The 15,002-nt window shown below is 45.3% G+C and overlaps 1 protein-coding gene across 11 annotated transcripts in view; it reads right to left on the bottom strand.

Moving 5' to 3' along the window:
* Positions 1–15,002, bottom strand: part of lrrk1 (leucine-rich repeat kinase 1) — a 66,395-nt gene that overhangs the window by 42,546 nt on the left and 8,847 nt on the right. For 9 of the 11 annotated variants that reach the window (XM_078944850.1, XM_078944845.1, XM_078944846.1 and 6 more), the window contains 6 exons: positions 14,269–14,444; positions 8,646–8,817; positions 6,160–6,339; positions 3,937–4,073; positions 3,457–3,683; positions 2,544–2,671 (listed from right to left, as the gene is read on the bottom strand). In XM_078944850.1, coding sequence (XP_078800976.1) covers positions 2,544–2,671; positions 3,457–3,683; positions 3,937–4,073; positions 6,160–6,339; positions 8,646–8,817; positions 14,269–14,444 — 1,020 coding nt within the window. Of the gene's footprint in view, positions 1–370; positions 516–2,543; positions 2,672–3,456; positions 3,684–3,936; positions 4,074–6,159; positions 6,340–8,645; positions 8,818–14,268; positions 14,445–15,002 lie in introns of those variants that run through there. The other 2 variants (XM_078944854.1, XM_078944855.1) reach the window with 2 other exon arrangements.

The raw sequence follows: 15,002 nt of genomic DNA, 5'->3' as shown, positions 1-15,002 counted from the left end.
ATTCTACCAAACGTAGTAAAACAACCTTTAGAAAACCAACAGAAAGATAAATGCCTACTGATATTTTGTAGAACATGAACTTATAGTAGATACTACTAGTATAATAACTAATAGATACTAGTAGATACCATTAGTAGATACTACTACTGATTTATATATATATTTTTTTGTTTATATTTAATGCTTAGGTGTGTCTGCTTGGGCTGTTCGGCTCTTGACTGAGAGATATCTATAATGAACAAAAAATGAAATCTGTTGTTCTGAAATAATAATAAAAATATCCTTCTAATTATTAATTATATCTGTTGACATTTCTATTCAGACTTATAATCATGAAACATTTTTATTATTAGGGTAACATAATTCTAACTTCACCAGTTGGTCCAGGAACAGGTGGAGCCCCTGCTTATGCTGAGTTCTGCCTTGCTTCTCTGACCAATGATGCTGACTGTCCCTCCTCTGATGCCGTCTCATCTTTGTCTTCCTTATTCTCTTCTGTCATTCATGCTGCTCTGTCTCATCTTCCTCCTCCTCCTCATTACTCCTCTGTTGCTCCCCTACCATCTCTTTCACTCCTTCTGCTGCACTTTTATTCTTAAAATAAGAATATATGTTGAATTTCTCTTCATTCTCTGAAAATGGACAGACACAAGCATCAACTAATGACTATAGGTAACTCTGTGGAAACAAAAACACATCAAAATGTTGCGGTAACACAACAACCAGTGCTTAAATAGTGCCATGAAAATGAGTGGCTTGTGACAGGGACATCCTTTTTTTACTTATTAATAAGAAGTAATGACACATCCACCGCCGCTGATGATGTGGCGTATTTGCACCAAGTATTTGCACACCGGGTTTACATGTTTTGTGGACCGTATGTTTTTTACACCTTTGCAGCTGTATTTATTTAATATTTAATATTTATTTCTTTATTTAATAAGAATCTAATTTTTGATAATAATTTTTCACAATAATTTTAGTGATATTTTTAATTATTTAATATAAATGTCATTTGTGATGTCCTTTATTGATGTTATATTATACAGATTATTTCTGAATGTCGTGTTGCTGCCATAGATAAATGATATTTCCCCATTGTGGGATTAATAAAGTCATCTATCTATCTATCTATCTATCTATCTATCTATCTATCTATCTATCTATCTATCTATCTATCTATCTATCTATCTATCTATCTATCTATCTATCTATCTATCTATTTATACAGATCTAAAGTACAGTAAACAGATTGTTAAAGACCCACGGAAAATATTTAACAGGAAAAGAAACGTAGCATTTTGGGATGTGTGATTGTGTGTGCGTGCGTGCGTTCTCGCGCGCACGCGTGTGTGTGCGTGCAGAAACTGGTGCTCGCGCGATGCAGGAAGAGAGGGGGGATAGCGCGAGTGAGGGTGTGGAGCGCATACACGCGCGGTCAGTCGCCCGTTTTGGACTTAAGGAAAAAGTAATAAAGAAAGTTCATCTTTAGTGACTGAGACTGGTTATTTTGTCTGACCGGCCCAGAGGATCTGAGGGTTCGAACGCGGAAGTGAACCACGCGTCTTATTCATTCTGCGTCCAGCGGCTCCTCTGTAGATGTCTGCGCACTCAAAGGCAGCAGGGAGGGGAGGGGGTGAGGGCCGGTTTAGGTGATCAGAGCGACTTGCCCGCTTGTTGGCTGTGCATTTGGGATGAAACGCACAACTGATGCTACCACAGCTTATAGTGGCTACTGGGGTGGCCACTGGGGTGGCCAGGTGTCGGAGAGGGGTGGCCGTGGCCACCCCTGGCCACCCCCTGGTGGCGCCACTGACTCCAATGTCTCCAAGGTGCTAAAAAAGGTCCTGCTGAGGTTGTTTTAGGAGAGCACTCTTTCTGTATGTTTGAGGTTGGGCTGTGGCGTTCAGAGGAAAACTCTGCAGAAGGTAGTCTCTCTGAACCACATCAGTAGCTCCGGTTGACCCACTGAAGAACAGGATGGACTTCTCACTGTGCAGACTCCGTTTTTACTTCCAAGAAAACCATTTCATCATCATCATCAACCCTTGTGAACTTTTGTGCGTCTCAGTGTATACGTACTGTACATGTGCGAGTCTCTGTGTGTACCTTTTGTAAATGTGTGCGTCTCTGTGTGTACCTGCTGTACTTGTGTGTGTCTCTGTGTGTACCTGCTATACATGTGTGCTTCTCTGTGTGTACATGTTGTACATGTGTGCGTCTCTGTGTGTACCTGCTGTACTTGTGTGTGTCTCTGTGTGTACCTGCTATACATGTGTGCTTCTCTGTGTGTACATGTTGTACATGTGTGCGTCTCTGTGTGTACCTGCTGTACTTGTGTGTGTCTCTGTGTGTACCTGCTATACATGTGTGCTTCTCTGTGTGTACATGTTGTACATGTGTGCGTCTCTGTGTGTACCTGCTATACATGTGTGGGTCTCTGTGTGTACCTGTTGTAAACGTGTGCGTCTCTGTGTGTACCTGTTGTAAACGTGTGGGTCTCTGTGTGTACCTGCTGTACACGTGTGCGTCTTTTTGCGTACCTGCTGGGACGTGGAACAAGGCGGTTAGATGATTCTTAGCGGCGCAGAGACTCTTCAGGTCCGTCAGGTGCAGAAGTCCGGTAGGTAAACTTTCCAGCTGGTTCTGGCTCAGGTCGATTTGCTGCAGACTAAAGCAGAAGACGGGATCGACCGAGTTCTCATCACTGACAATCCCTGGAAAACTGAGCTCTGTTGTCTCCTGCAGGTCTGTCTACATCTGATAACTTTCCTATCAGAGTTCCCGTTTCTTACGTTTTACATTACACTTTTCAGACGCTGATGACTCTTCAGACCAATTAAAAATATTCAACTTTCATTTTTTTTTTTTTAACTTGTCCTGTCCAACAGCTGGGCAGACAGATGAGAGCTGAGGGCCTCTTGTGTTGGACATATTTTACTTTAACAACAGGGGTTATTAATCTTCAGACAAACCAGAGGTATGTCTGAATAAACCCCTTTTGTAATTGAGGCCAAACTTTATTCATTTGAATCATGAGCCACGTGTGGGAGGAGCCCCATGACAGAGCCACGTGTGGGAGGGGCCTCATCACAGAGCTATGTGTGGGAGGGGCCCAATCACAGAGCCACGTGTGGGAGGAGCCACATCAGGGGGCCACATCAGGGAGTCACATGTGGGAGGGGCCTCATCAGGGGGGCAAATGTGGGAGGGGCCTAATCACAGAGCCACGTGTGGGAGGGGCCTCATCAGGGGGCCAAATGTGGGAGGGGCCTAATCACAGAGCCACGTGTGGGAGGGGCCTCATCAGGGGGCCAAATGTGGGAGGGGCCTAATCACAGAGCCACGTGTGGGAGGGGCCTCATCACAGGGGCACGTGTGTGAGGGGCCTCATCACAGAGGCACGTGTGGGAGGGGCCTAATCACAGAGCCACGTGTGGGAGGGGCCTCACGCACCTGCAACAGATGACATCCTGTGAGTTGTTAGCAGCAGGAAGCTCCTTCAGGTTGTTGTTAGACAGATCCAGAGTCACGAGGCGGATCAGACCCCACGGAACCACCGAGGGCAGATAAGACAGTCGGTTGCAGGACAGGTCTAGGTGGACGATCTGAGATGAGACGTCTAGAAACCAGTCTAGCTCCAACCAAGGCAGCTGCAGACCCCCCCAACACACAGAGACAGCCTGCACATGTACAAACACAACAGTAAAGGAGTTCAGGACCACGTCTTCAGCAGCAGATACATTTGGCTTTCTCTGAACTATCCAAAAGCCCGGTCCTGGATCTACCCAACACAAAGTGAAGCAGAAGACGGATCACATTTCAAATCAACTTTGGATTCAAAATACTTTAGTGATTTATTAATTTATTTGTTACTTTTCCATCTGAAAACGTATTACATTTCATTTCACGAAAACATTGCTTTAAGAAACTCACCTGATCTCCACTGGATTCACTAGATTCCTGCAGCCTGAGCCTGAGGAGGTGTTTGCTGAAGGCAGAGTGATCTATGAGTGTGTAGGACGACAAAGTCGCTCCGTTCTCCATCAGGAAGTAACCCATCTCAGTGTTCCCTACAACATGATCCAATCACAAAAAGATCCACAACTGAAGGAGGATGATCAAAAAACACTGAAGGACCAACCGTGGAGGATGAAAGATCTACAGCAGGGGTTCTTAAAGTTTTTGTAGCGGAGGGTCAAATTAAGAACTCCATGAACAGGAAAATGGATAAACAGAAAACGTTTTTTTATAACTTTAATAACTAAGTGTCATTGGTACAGTTAACCAGAACCTCCAGATGTTTCCAGAGGTTGCTGTTCAGATCTTCTACTCGTCTAGTAATCGTGTCATTTTACAGACTTATTTCTTCTAACTTTTTCTTTCTCTCTGGACAAACAATGTCAGCTCCTTTCAGCATATGTTCTTTAACAAACTCCCCATCACTAAAGGTCTTCCTACGCCGGACCGCTTCCAGAACTTCCAGAACCACAGCGTAGCTACCAGCTTCTGTAGTCATTTCTGTGAACATCTGCTGTGCAGCACAGCCTCCTTATTGTTGAGCTCCTCAACGGTAAATCTGTGATAGTTTCTATGATTTGTAACATAGTGAGGATTTAGTCTTAATTCTTTGAGCATTGAATTCACCTGCTTGTATATGAGGGACATGACCTTATCCATGAGGTAAAACAAAGCCAACATTTGTCCACTTAGCTTGAAAACGCCGTTTCTCCTCGCCAACACATTTTCCCTTGATGGAACCTGCTCTGGCTCCCTTTTATTGAGGGCCACAAAAATATTCCTGCGGGCCTCGATTGGCCTCTAGGCCGCACTTTGAGAACCCCTGATCTACAGCAAAAGGAAGACCTACTGCTGAAAAACATCTGAGATAAAGGAGGATCTACTGCAAAAAGGCGGATCTACTGCTGGAAAAAGATCTACTGCTTAAGGAGAATCCACTGCTGGAGTAGGATCTACTGCTGGAGGACCATCTACTGTAGAAGGAGGATCTACTGCAGAAGGGGGATCTACAGTAGAAGATGGATCTACTGCAGAAGGAGGAACTACTGCTGGAGGAGAATCTACCGCAGAAGGAGGATCTACAGTAGAACAAGGATCTACTGCAGAAGGATGATCTACTGCTGGAGGAGGATCTACTGCTGAAGGAGAATCTACTGCTGGAAGAGGATTTACTATTGCAGAAAGATCTACTTCTGGAGGAGAATCTACTGCTGGAAGAGGATCTACTGCTGGAGGAAAATCTATTGCTGGAAGAGGATCTACTGCTGGAGGAGAATTTACTGCTGAAGGAGAATCTACTGCTGGAGGAGGATTTAATATTGCAGGAAGATCTACTTCTGGAGGAGAATCTACTGCTGGAAGAGGATCTACTGCTGGAGGAGAATTTACTGCTGAAGGAGAATCTACTGCTGGAGGAGGATTTAATATTGCAGGAAGATCTACTTCTGGAGGAGAATCTACTGCTGGAAGAGGATCTACTGCTGGAGGAGAGTCTACTGCTGGAAGAGGATTTACTGCTGGAGGAGGATCTAGTGCTGGAGGAGGATTTTCTATTGCATATAAAATCTACAGCTGGAAGAGGATTTACTATTGCAGGAAGATCTACTGCTTTTATTTTACTTAGAGGGGCATTTCTAGTCCGCTTCATCCTGCTGGGTCTGGAATGCCCAAACAGGGTAACTTGCTCCAGACATTAGATCACTCGAGTCCTGAATAACCCCCCACCCCACCCCCAGCAATAAGGTGGTAGTTCATAGGGAGGTGAGGATGTTTGGTGTTTATGCTGTTGTCCTTCTAGGTCACTGGTTACACATTGTCCTCCAAGCTGAAGGTGTTTGGCTTCAGAGACACCCGCTTCAGTGGACTAGTGGGTAGACTGTCTCCTTGAGAGTGGGAGGTGGTAGGTTCCTAGTCGGGTCATACCAAAGACTGTAAAAATAGGGGGTAAGATTTAGGGTGTTAAACCATCACGTGGTTCCTGAAAGCAGCTGTGGCTACACCCCACCGCCCCACTGGGGGAGGGGTCAAGTCTTGAACACCGGCGTGGGACACTTGAATGTAAAATGTGTAAACAAATAACCAGGAGGACATTGAGGCCTCTGCGACACAGGCAGGTCACTTACTTTTTTGGTCCCTTACCTGCCTGGGCAGCAGCATACAACGGCAACTTGCTGATGACAGCAAATTCCTCGTTGTTCGAGTTGCAGTCCTGAACATCGACACCGTATCCACGGACCAGCAGCTGAACCACATCCATGTGACCCTGCTGACAGGCGGCGAGCAGCGAGCAGCGAAGCAGGGCGGAGTTTACAGACACGTCTGACGGGTCAAACATAATTTGATTCAGCTCCATGTTATTTTTTTATTTATACATGTTCGCCAACAAGCCGAAGCTCATTACAAGGCGAATTCACACACTAAAATACAACAAACAGAGAGGTGACTTTTACTGACTTTTACAAGCACTGGATAAATGTTAAAAGACAAAAGTCCCGGTGATGACAGGAAGAGACAAAAGCGTTCACTGAAGTTCAAATTCACCAAGAGGCACCAAATTTACCTGTTAAACCCGAGAAAAAGGAACATGAAATAAAACAGTTCATGGTTTGCGGCGGTGCACAGAGGCCAAAGCAGCCTAACGGGAATGAGGAGTCGATCTTTATGGTTCCTCAAAAAAGTCAGATTTACTTGAACACGGCCGGACTCTAATTTTGGGACATTGAAAAGTTATAAGCTGTTGGTGAATATTTGACTGGTAGTCAAAAGCCTATGGCTGCTTTATTCCAACCAATTCAGAGCTTTTTGGCTGCCTACGTACCAGAACTATTCGACTGTAATGTAGCCGCAACTGGAACTTGGGTTGATGACTGCAAAAAGAGTGGGGGTCTACAGCTTCCCCTACTTTAGTGTGGCTCACTGACATGATACCTCTAATCCAAACAGATTCACCATGTCAGGACCGCCTCAGTCAATGTTCAATTCAATTCAATTCAATTTTATTTGTATGGCCCAAAATCACAACAACAGTCGTCTCGATGGGCTTCGAAGTGAAACATGAACTCAAAAATCATGAATACAGAGAGTTCAATAGGAATAAACTCTCACAATAAACTCTGGATATCATTTCTACAGCACTTTCAGAAAGTTAAAAGTAGTAAGCTCTGTATTGAGGCTGCATTTTTGCTTTTTTTTCTAAAACACAAAAGGAAAAAAAAGAGAAGAGAAAAGATGGGAAATGAAGTTTCTGTCTTCTGTTCAATGTGTCCAAAAGGAAAGTTTGTGTTTCTTTTCTTTTCTTTTCTTAATGCCCTATTTGGACGGCCTGTAAATACGTTTGCTTTTTCCATTCTGTTATTAATGGTCAAAAGAGCACCTGAACTGTTTATTTTGCTTGTCTGTCATGTTGTCTATTTGAAAATCTAAATAAAATATTTTTTAAAAAGTTAAAAGCTGTTGGTAATCTGAAGGTAAAGCTGCAGTCAAATCTGTGCCTCGGGTTCAACCAGCAGCAATGACCAAGAACCTCCATTGCTGTTGTTGATAGCTTCACCCCGGATGCGCCATGATGGTCCAACAATGAGTGGAAACGCTCACCTGAAGTGAACCTGGACGGTTCTAAACCAGACTGGACTGAACTCAACTGCTCAGTGGAAACGAGGGTTGTGGTCATTTTGAAGAGTTGTACAATCTGATGGTACGGTGATAGTTTGGTACAACTGGACATCATCCGCATCCATGACTCATTCTGGTGATGTCATAACCTCTGGAAGGTCATTGATAAACATTGAGAACAGTTAAGGTGCCAGCAGAGCACCCTGGGGTACTCCAGATGTTACCGTTACCCATTGGGAGTTTAATTACAACTCTCTGCTCTCTGTCTGACATTTAGAAACCAAATCACTGAAGCATCTTACATGACTGCTGTTTGTATAAACGGAGTGTGTGGTTAACAGACTGAAAGGCTGCAGAAAAGTCCAGATAAATGCATCTGTCTGACACCGTTAGATATCGAACCCCAGGCAGAATACAGGTAAGTCACAAGGTTGGTTACACGTGCGTCCGGGGAGGAAACCATGCTGTGCAGAGACAGCACAGGAGCGGCGTGCTTCAATAATTTGTCAGATTTCATTTTTCTCCAGGACTTTACCAAAAATGGAAGAACTGGCTGGCAGTTCTGGGATCTGTTCTGGAGTTCTTTTTATGAAGCAGACTTATTGTTTCCATTTCTGTGGGAAATTCTTGCAGAGTTCATCATGCAGAGTTTGACTAGAGTTGCAGACATGAGCATTCATGCAAGATACGTGCACTACTGCCATCAGGGCCACATGCTATACCGACTCCAATGGACTTGAAAATGGCCGCTCTTTTCCACTGGAGGCTTTTAAGGTTTCGACATTGCTTAGGTACCCACATGTGCTGGACTATTTTCTAGAACATGTTAGGAAAGTCCAGTAAGGTCACACGTGTAACACATGTCCTTAAACTCTGTTAGCCACTTACGACGCCTGATGTGTCCATCACAAAGACTCTGTCTCTGTGACACATTTATGCTCATTTACAATTTGACCAGAAAGATCTGCATCAGTAGATCACAGCTAAGTCAGCACCTTAAGTCTTCATCCTACCTGGAATACAGTCCAGCAGCTCCTTCACCAGACGGGAGTGACCACAGGAAGCTGCTAGGACAACAGGATTACAGCTGGATGGCTCCTGAGGAACTGCGATGCGGGCGTCCTTCACAAGGTAAGTCACACTCTGAGCATCTCCGTGCTGAGCAGCCAGAGACAGGAGCTTCACCTATCACAGGAAGACGGGCCCACATCAGCATGATGACCAAACTTTGATCGGCCTTCCTCTGTATGTTCCACCTGCAGCTCCCAGTTCAGGGTTCTGCTGGAGGTGAGGGTTGGTCTGAGGCAGCAGTCTGATCTAAACTACATGAAGATCAGGCTGGTGTTGAGATGAATGGTTTCATACATTTGTCACAAAGCATCAGTGTTTCAGCTCAGCAAACATTTTCCTGCAGATACTCTGCTGATGCATTAATGAGGAGCATCCTTCCTCTCCCCCAGGACAGACTTTCTGCGGCTCTTGGTGTTTTTGTTTCCTTTTCTGGTCATTAAAGTCCCCCCCATGACAATTAAAACCACTTTTCAACAATGTGTGTCAGACGCTGCTGTTTTGTAAAATGAGTCCATGACATCAGAGTTTAGGCTCCATTGCAGCAGAAGAAGTGGATCAGAACCCATGTGATGCTGGCAGATTGTTAAAGAAAGTGACGCTTCCATTTCCAAACACGTGTGGCCAGCGCTGAACCTCTTCTCGGCCGCACAGACTCAAAGAAAGGGTTAATTTTAGGATTGTGGGTCACAGTTTAGCTGCGTTCTCACCCAACGCCAAGGGCAGCAGAGGGGACACTTTCTGTGTGAAGTCGATGGTACAGACGGGGCAGATTGGGGGCTTGTGAACGCTGGACGGGGCAGATTGGGGGCTTGTGCACAGAGGACGGGGCAGATCAAAGGGCTTGTGCTCGCCCCCTGATTCCTCCACCCCCCACCCCACTTTGCCAAACACAAAATCCCCGGGCGGCTGTGTCAAAAATGAATACAATTCAGTATTCTTCATTAACAAACAAGAGTAACAACTAACTACTACCTATCTAAGTAATGAAGTAACTACATAGGTGTTGCTGAATGACTGTGTTTGTGGGTGTGTGTGTGTGTGTGTGTGTGTGTGTGTGTGTGGGTGTGTGTGTGTGTGTGTGTGTGTGTGTGTGTGTGTGTGGGTGTGTGTGGGTGTGTGTGTGTGTGTGTGTGTGTAGGAGGAAGGAGGGCACACGTGTTGTGGGTGCGTGTTGATTCTTCTGCAGCGGACCAGAATATTATCTATTGCCCAGTAAGAAACAGACTGCAGACACTTTGTCACCTTTCTGGTAGCCATGAAGCCTGACACCCATGAAGAACGCGGGGCAGGAGGCTCCGCCTTTGTTTATACAGACACGTAACTTTGCACAAAATAGCTCCCAAACAAAAAAATGTAGTGATATTCATGGAAATCTAACAGTTCACGTTGATGTTTGGTGTTACAGAGTGAAGGAGAACAGTAATAAACCCCCCCCTACACAAAATCATCCTAAGGGCAGCCTTGTCGTGCACTCAAGAACGCACACAGCTTGTAATGGACATGAATACAATGGAAATGAATAATTAGAAGGCAGTAAATTTGTTGTATTTCCTCGCGAGACGGAAACTTCTGTTGCAGAATGTGGATGTGGGTGTGTGTGCTGCTGAAACCGCATGTGTGGACGCTGGCATGATTGTTGCCGCTGCTCACCGGTAACCCTTCGTCACCCTGTGTCACTTCTCTGGATTTTTGGAATGCGAGTTTTGAGGCAAGATATCTAGTTTAAGTAACACTTGGACTGTGAGGTCGTGCCCTGACAAACAAAATAACAAACTTAATTCAAGTCCGACTGCCTCCTCCTAACCACGGCCTCCTCCTCCCTCGGAGTTTCCTGTCGAATCTTCAGCGTCTGGCCTCCTACAACCACCTACAACTACCAGATATGTGGTCATCCAACCTGCTCATCTGGTCAGCTCTCACCTGGATTCTCCTCTGGCTCTCCCATCATCCAGTGGCTGGGATTATCCGGTATTCTTCATTTGAACTCCTTCGGCTTCGCCTCCACATCCCCACTCCCCCGCCCCCGCTGAACACCTGCACGGATCCTCCGCCTTCACCGCGGCGGAGGTACATTCACCGTGGTTCACGTCGGCACTTCAACAAGGACTCATCTGAACCCATCCGCTCCTTCTGGTCATCCACTCGTCGTCATCATCACAACTCTGGACGCACTGTGGACCACAGCGTTCTGGCTAACCTGGTCAGAGCCACGGATGGTGCCGCCGCTCATCTCAACACCGCTACAGTCAACTTCGGTCTCATTAACATCCGCTCACTTTCTAGCAAGACTCAACTGATGCAGGACTTAATTTCTGACCCTAAGTTTGACTTTCTCTGTTTAACGGAAACCTGGCAGCATCCAAATGACTTTTCACAACTCAACGACTCCACACCTCCCGGCTTTGTTTACATCTGCAAACCACGTTGCACTGGTCGCGGGGGAGGTCTCGTGATATTACACCATGAGAAGTGGAAAGTCCTGCCTGTTGAGATTCCCTCCTTCAGCTCCATGGAATGCATTGCCTGCATGCTTCCTGGCCCCACCCCAACTGTTCTGGCTGTGGTTTATCGCCCTCCCAAGACAAACTCTGACTTCCTGAATGAACTTGGAACTCTTCTCTCCCACCTCTCATCCCTCTCACCCAATGTCATAATGATGGGTGATTTGAATGTTCACTTTGACAATAGCCTTCTTCCTCTCATTAGATACTTCAGTTCATGTTTGGACAGCCTTAACTTCACCCAGCACGTCAGTTCTCCTACCCACTCTAAAGGACATATTTTAGATTTAGTCTGCTGCTCTGGATTAACCCCCTCTTACTGCTCTGCTGATCATTTTCTTGTGTCATTTAACATCTCCATCACTTTATTTGTCACTAAACCCTCCCGCCTCATCTCTTTTCGTAATGTCAAAAATATCAATGTGAACGCACTTTCCTCACTCATACGTGATATTCCAATCCCCTAACACACCAACCCCCGATGAACTCGTCGCTTCTTACAACAACCTTCTTTCTGATTCTCTTAACCATCTCGCCCCTGTCAAAACTCCCCCCGTCTCCTCCAAATCTGCTCCCTGGTTCACCCCAGAGCTCCGTCACATGAAAGCCAAAGGTCGCCAGCTAGAGCGACTCTATAAAAGAACTGGCTTAACCGTTCACAAAGAAATCTATAAATCACATCTCACTCAGTATAAGGACCTGGTTTCTACCACTAAAACAAACTATTTTTCCGAACTCATCTTCACAAACAAAGGCAACTCCAAAACTCTCTTCTCTCTGATGAACACTATTCCCCCCCCCCCCGACTCTCTCCCTCCCCATTTCTTTTCTACTGAAACCTGTTACTCCCTCATGTCAATCTTGAATCCGAAAACTCATCCACCAACATCTTAGCTCTCCTCTCCTCCCTCCCATCCCTGACTCTTTTCCCCTCAATCATATGTTTTCCTCCTTTCAACTGCCTGATAATATTTCCTCTCTCATCCTTAAATCCAAACCGACCACCTGTTCTCTTGATCCCCTCCCAACATCTTTAGTTATAACCTGCCCCCCCACTCTCCTTCCACTTATTGCTGCCATTATTCACTGGTCACTCTCATCTGGTACTGTCCCATCACTTTTTAAAATGGCAGCTGTTAAACCCATCCTGAAAAAACCCGGTTCAGATCCCAACTTATTCAATAATCTCCGTCCAATTTCCAACCTTCCCTTCATTTTCAAAATTCTAGAGAAAATAGTCGCCTCCCAACTCTATGATCATCTGAAACAATAATCTTCTGGAACCTTTTCAGTCTGGTTTCAGCACTGAGACTGCTCTCCTGAATATCACCAATGATCTTTTCATTGCAGCTGATTCTGGCCTCCTCACCATCCTCATCCTCCTTGACCTGAGTGCAGCCTTTGATACCATTTCTCATTCCATCCTCCTCCAAAGGCTCTCCTCCCCCTGCATCACCTCCACCCCCCTCCGTTGGTTTCAATCCTACCTCTCAGACCGAACCCAATTCATTCATCTCAAATCATTTAAATCTCAGCCCTCCTCTGTCTCTTCTGGTGTCCCCCAAGGTTCTGTCCTTGGTCCTCTTCTTTTCATTACTTATCTTCTACCCCTTGGCAATATTTTCCGTAAATTTAACATCAATTTTCACTGTTTTGCGGATGACACCCAGCTCTATGTATCAAGCAAACCTGACTCCTCTCTTCCACCCTCCTCCCTCCACTCCTGTCTGTCTGAAATCAAAAACTGGTTCACCTTAAACCTTCTCAAACTCAATAGTGATAAACCGAGCTACTTCTAGTTGGTTCCAAATCCACCCTCTCCAAAGCCACAAGTCTTACTCTTTCCATTGATTCATCTTCTGTCTCCCCCTCCTCTCAGGTGAAGAGTCTGGGTGTCATCCTAGATAGCTCACTATCTTTTCAGTCCCACATTAATAACATTACTCGGTCAGCCCAATTCCATCTACGTAACATTAATCGTCTACGCCCCTCCCTCACTGTCCCCTCTGCTTCTATCCTGGTCCACAGTCTGGTCACTTCCCGTTTAGATTATTGTAATTCTCTCCTCTTTGGTCTCCCTCAAAAAACCCTCAATAAGCTCCAACTGGTCCAGAACTCAGCTGCCCGAATCATCTCCAGAACCCCCTCCTTCAGTCATATCACCCCGGTTCTCCACCAGCTGCACCATAACCTCCAGAATCCAATTCAAACTCCTCCTGTTCACCTTTAAGGCCCTCCATAACCTGGCCCCTCCTAATCTCTCAGACCTCATCCATATCAAAACCCCCCCTCGTTCTCTTCGGTCCTCCTCCTCTGTTCAGCTCTCTGTCCTTCCGGCCCGACTCGTCACCATGGAAACCAGAGCCTTCAGCTGCTCTGCTCCCAAACTCTGGAATTCCCTCCTGACCTCCGTAACATAGACTCTCTTTCAACATTCAGATCAAAACTCAAAACTCATCTGTTTATTTCTGCCTTCCCTTCTTGATTCACTTTCGATTCTTGTAATTTATATTTATATTTATTGTGCTTTTAATGTCTATTTTTAACCTTTGTCTGTACAGTGTCCTTGGGTTTCATGAAAGGCGCTTTAAATAAAATGGATTATTATTATTATGTGTGCAGTGTAGAGGGAGTGAAGGAGAACAGTAATAAAAGGTTTCCCCCAGAAACCCTTGAAGTCTGAACACAGGACTAGAAAAAGTAAATTATCAGCAATGATGAATGTGTTTAATGTGTTTATTATAGTTCCATCACGCACCATATGTAGAACTTTCAAAAAATAAAAATAAAATAAAAATGTGCAGTGATGCGGTTATCCTCACACCCCTAGTCACAACCCCTCCTTAATTCCAACCAGGCGTCTTTGCAACTGTTTGATTGACAGCAATTTAAAAGGAGAAACACTCAGAAATGCCAAAAAGGAAATCATTTTTATTACATCTGTTCTCTTTCATAAGAAAAACGCCACACGTACGTGTCAAAAACTTTAAAAACCCGATTTTCATCAAAGGGGGACTTTGAAGTCCTTCCTGGGGGAGAAGAAGCTCTGAAGAAGCAGACTCACCCCGTCGGGCCGGACCCCTGCACTGCACTCCGTACAGGTGGCTTTCTGGATCAGCTCTGCAGCTTCCGTCTCGTCTCCACGCCGATACGCCGCTTCTATGTTCTCCAGCGAGGGCGCAGGAAGTGACCTGGAACCAGACTGCTCCAGCAGAGGGAACCCAGAAGACCTTCCAGAACCTGAACAGCACATCCCCGTCAAAACCACAAGATCTGAGGCTTCTGGTTCTGCGCCTTCAGTCTGAATCCAGTCAGACTGCAGAGACTTTTTCAATTTGGTAACATTTTAGGCAGCAGGGCGATTCTGCTGCTTATCATATTTATCTATGAAAGCTGGAGATGTTCACAGGAACTGTGACAGGTTTGAAAACGTGCAGCAGAACTGCTGGTATTACCCTCCACTCAATAAACAGTTTGTTCTTCTTTGCATGTCTTCCTTCAGGATGAACTTGCTGTGGTTCCTTCCTGTCAGAAGCTTCAGAGAAGATCCTACCTTCATTCTCTGTCTCTTAAACCCTCAAATCAAGTCAGAAATCTAGGGCTAATCATGGACTCTGACCTGAACTTTAACAGCCATATCAAGTCAGTAACATCAGCGGCATTTTACCACCTGAAAAACATTGCCAAAATCAAAAACATAGTGTCAAAACCAGACCTGGAGATACTTATTCATGCATTTGTCTCCAGTAGGTTAGACTACTGTAACGGCCTGCTCACCAGCCTCTCCAAACGAGCTGT

The sequence above is a fragment of the Oryzias latipes genome, chromosome 3, assembly GCF_053564925.1.
Source record: "Oryzias latipes strain Hd-rR chromosome 3, Olatipes_Hd-rR_3.1".
In the NCBI taxonomy this organism is placed as follows: domain Eukaryota; kingdom Metazoa; phylum Chordata; class Actinopteri; order Beloniformes; family Adrianichthyidae; genus Oryzias; species Oryzias latipes.
The sequence above is the reverse complement of the archived record's forward strand: the minus strand, read 5'-3'. Positions and strand labels throughout refer to the sequence as shown.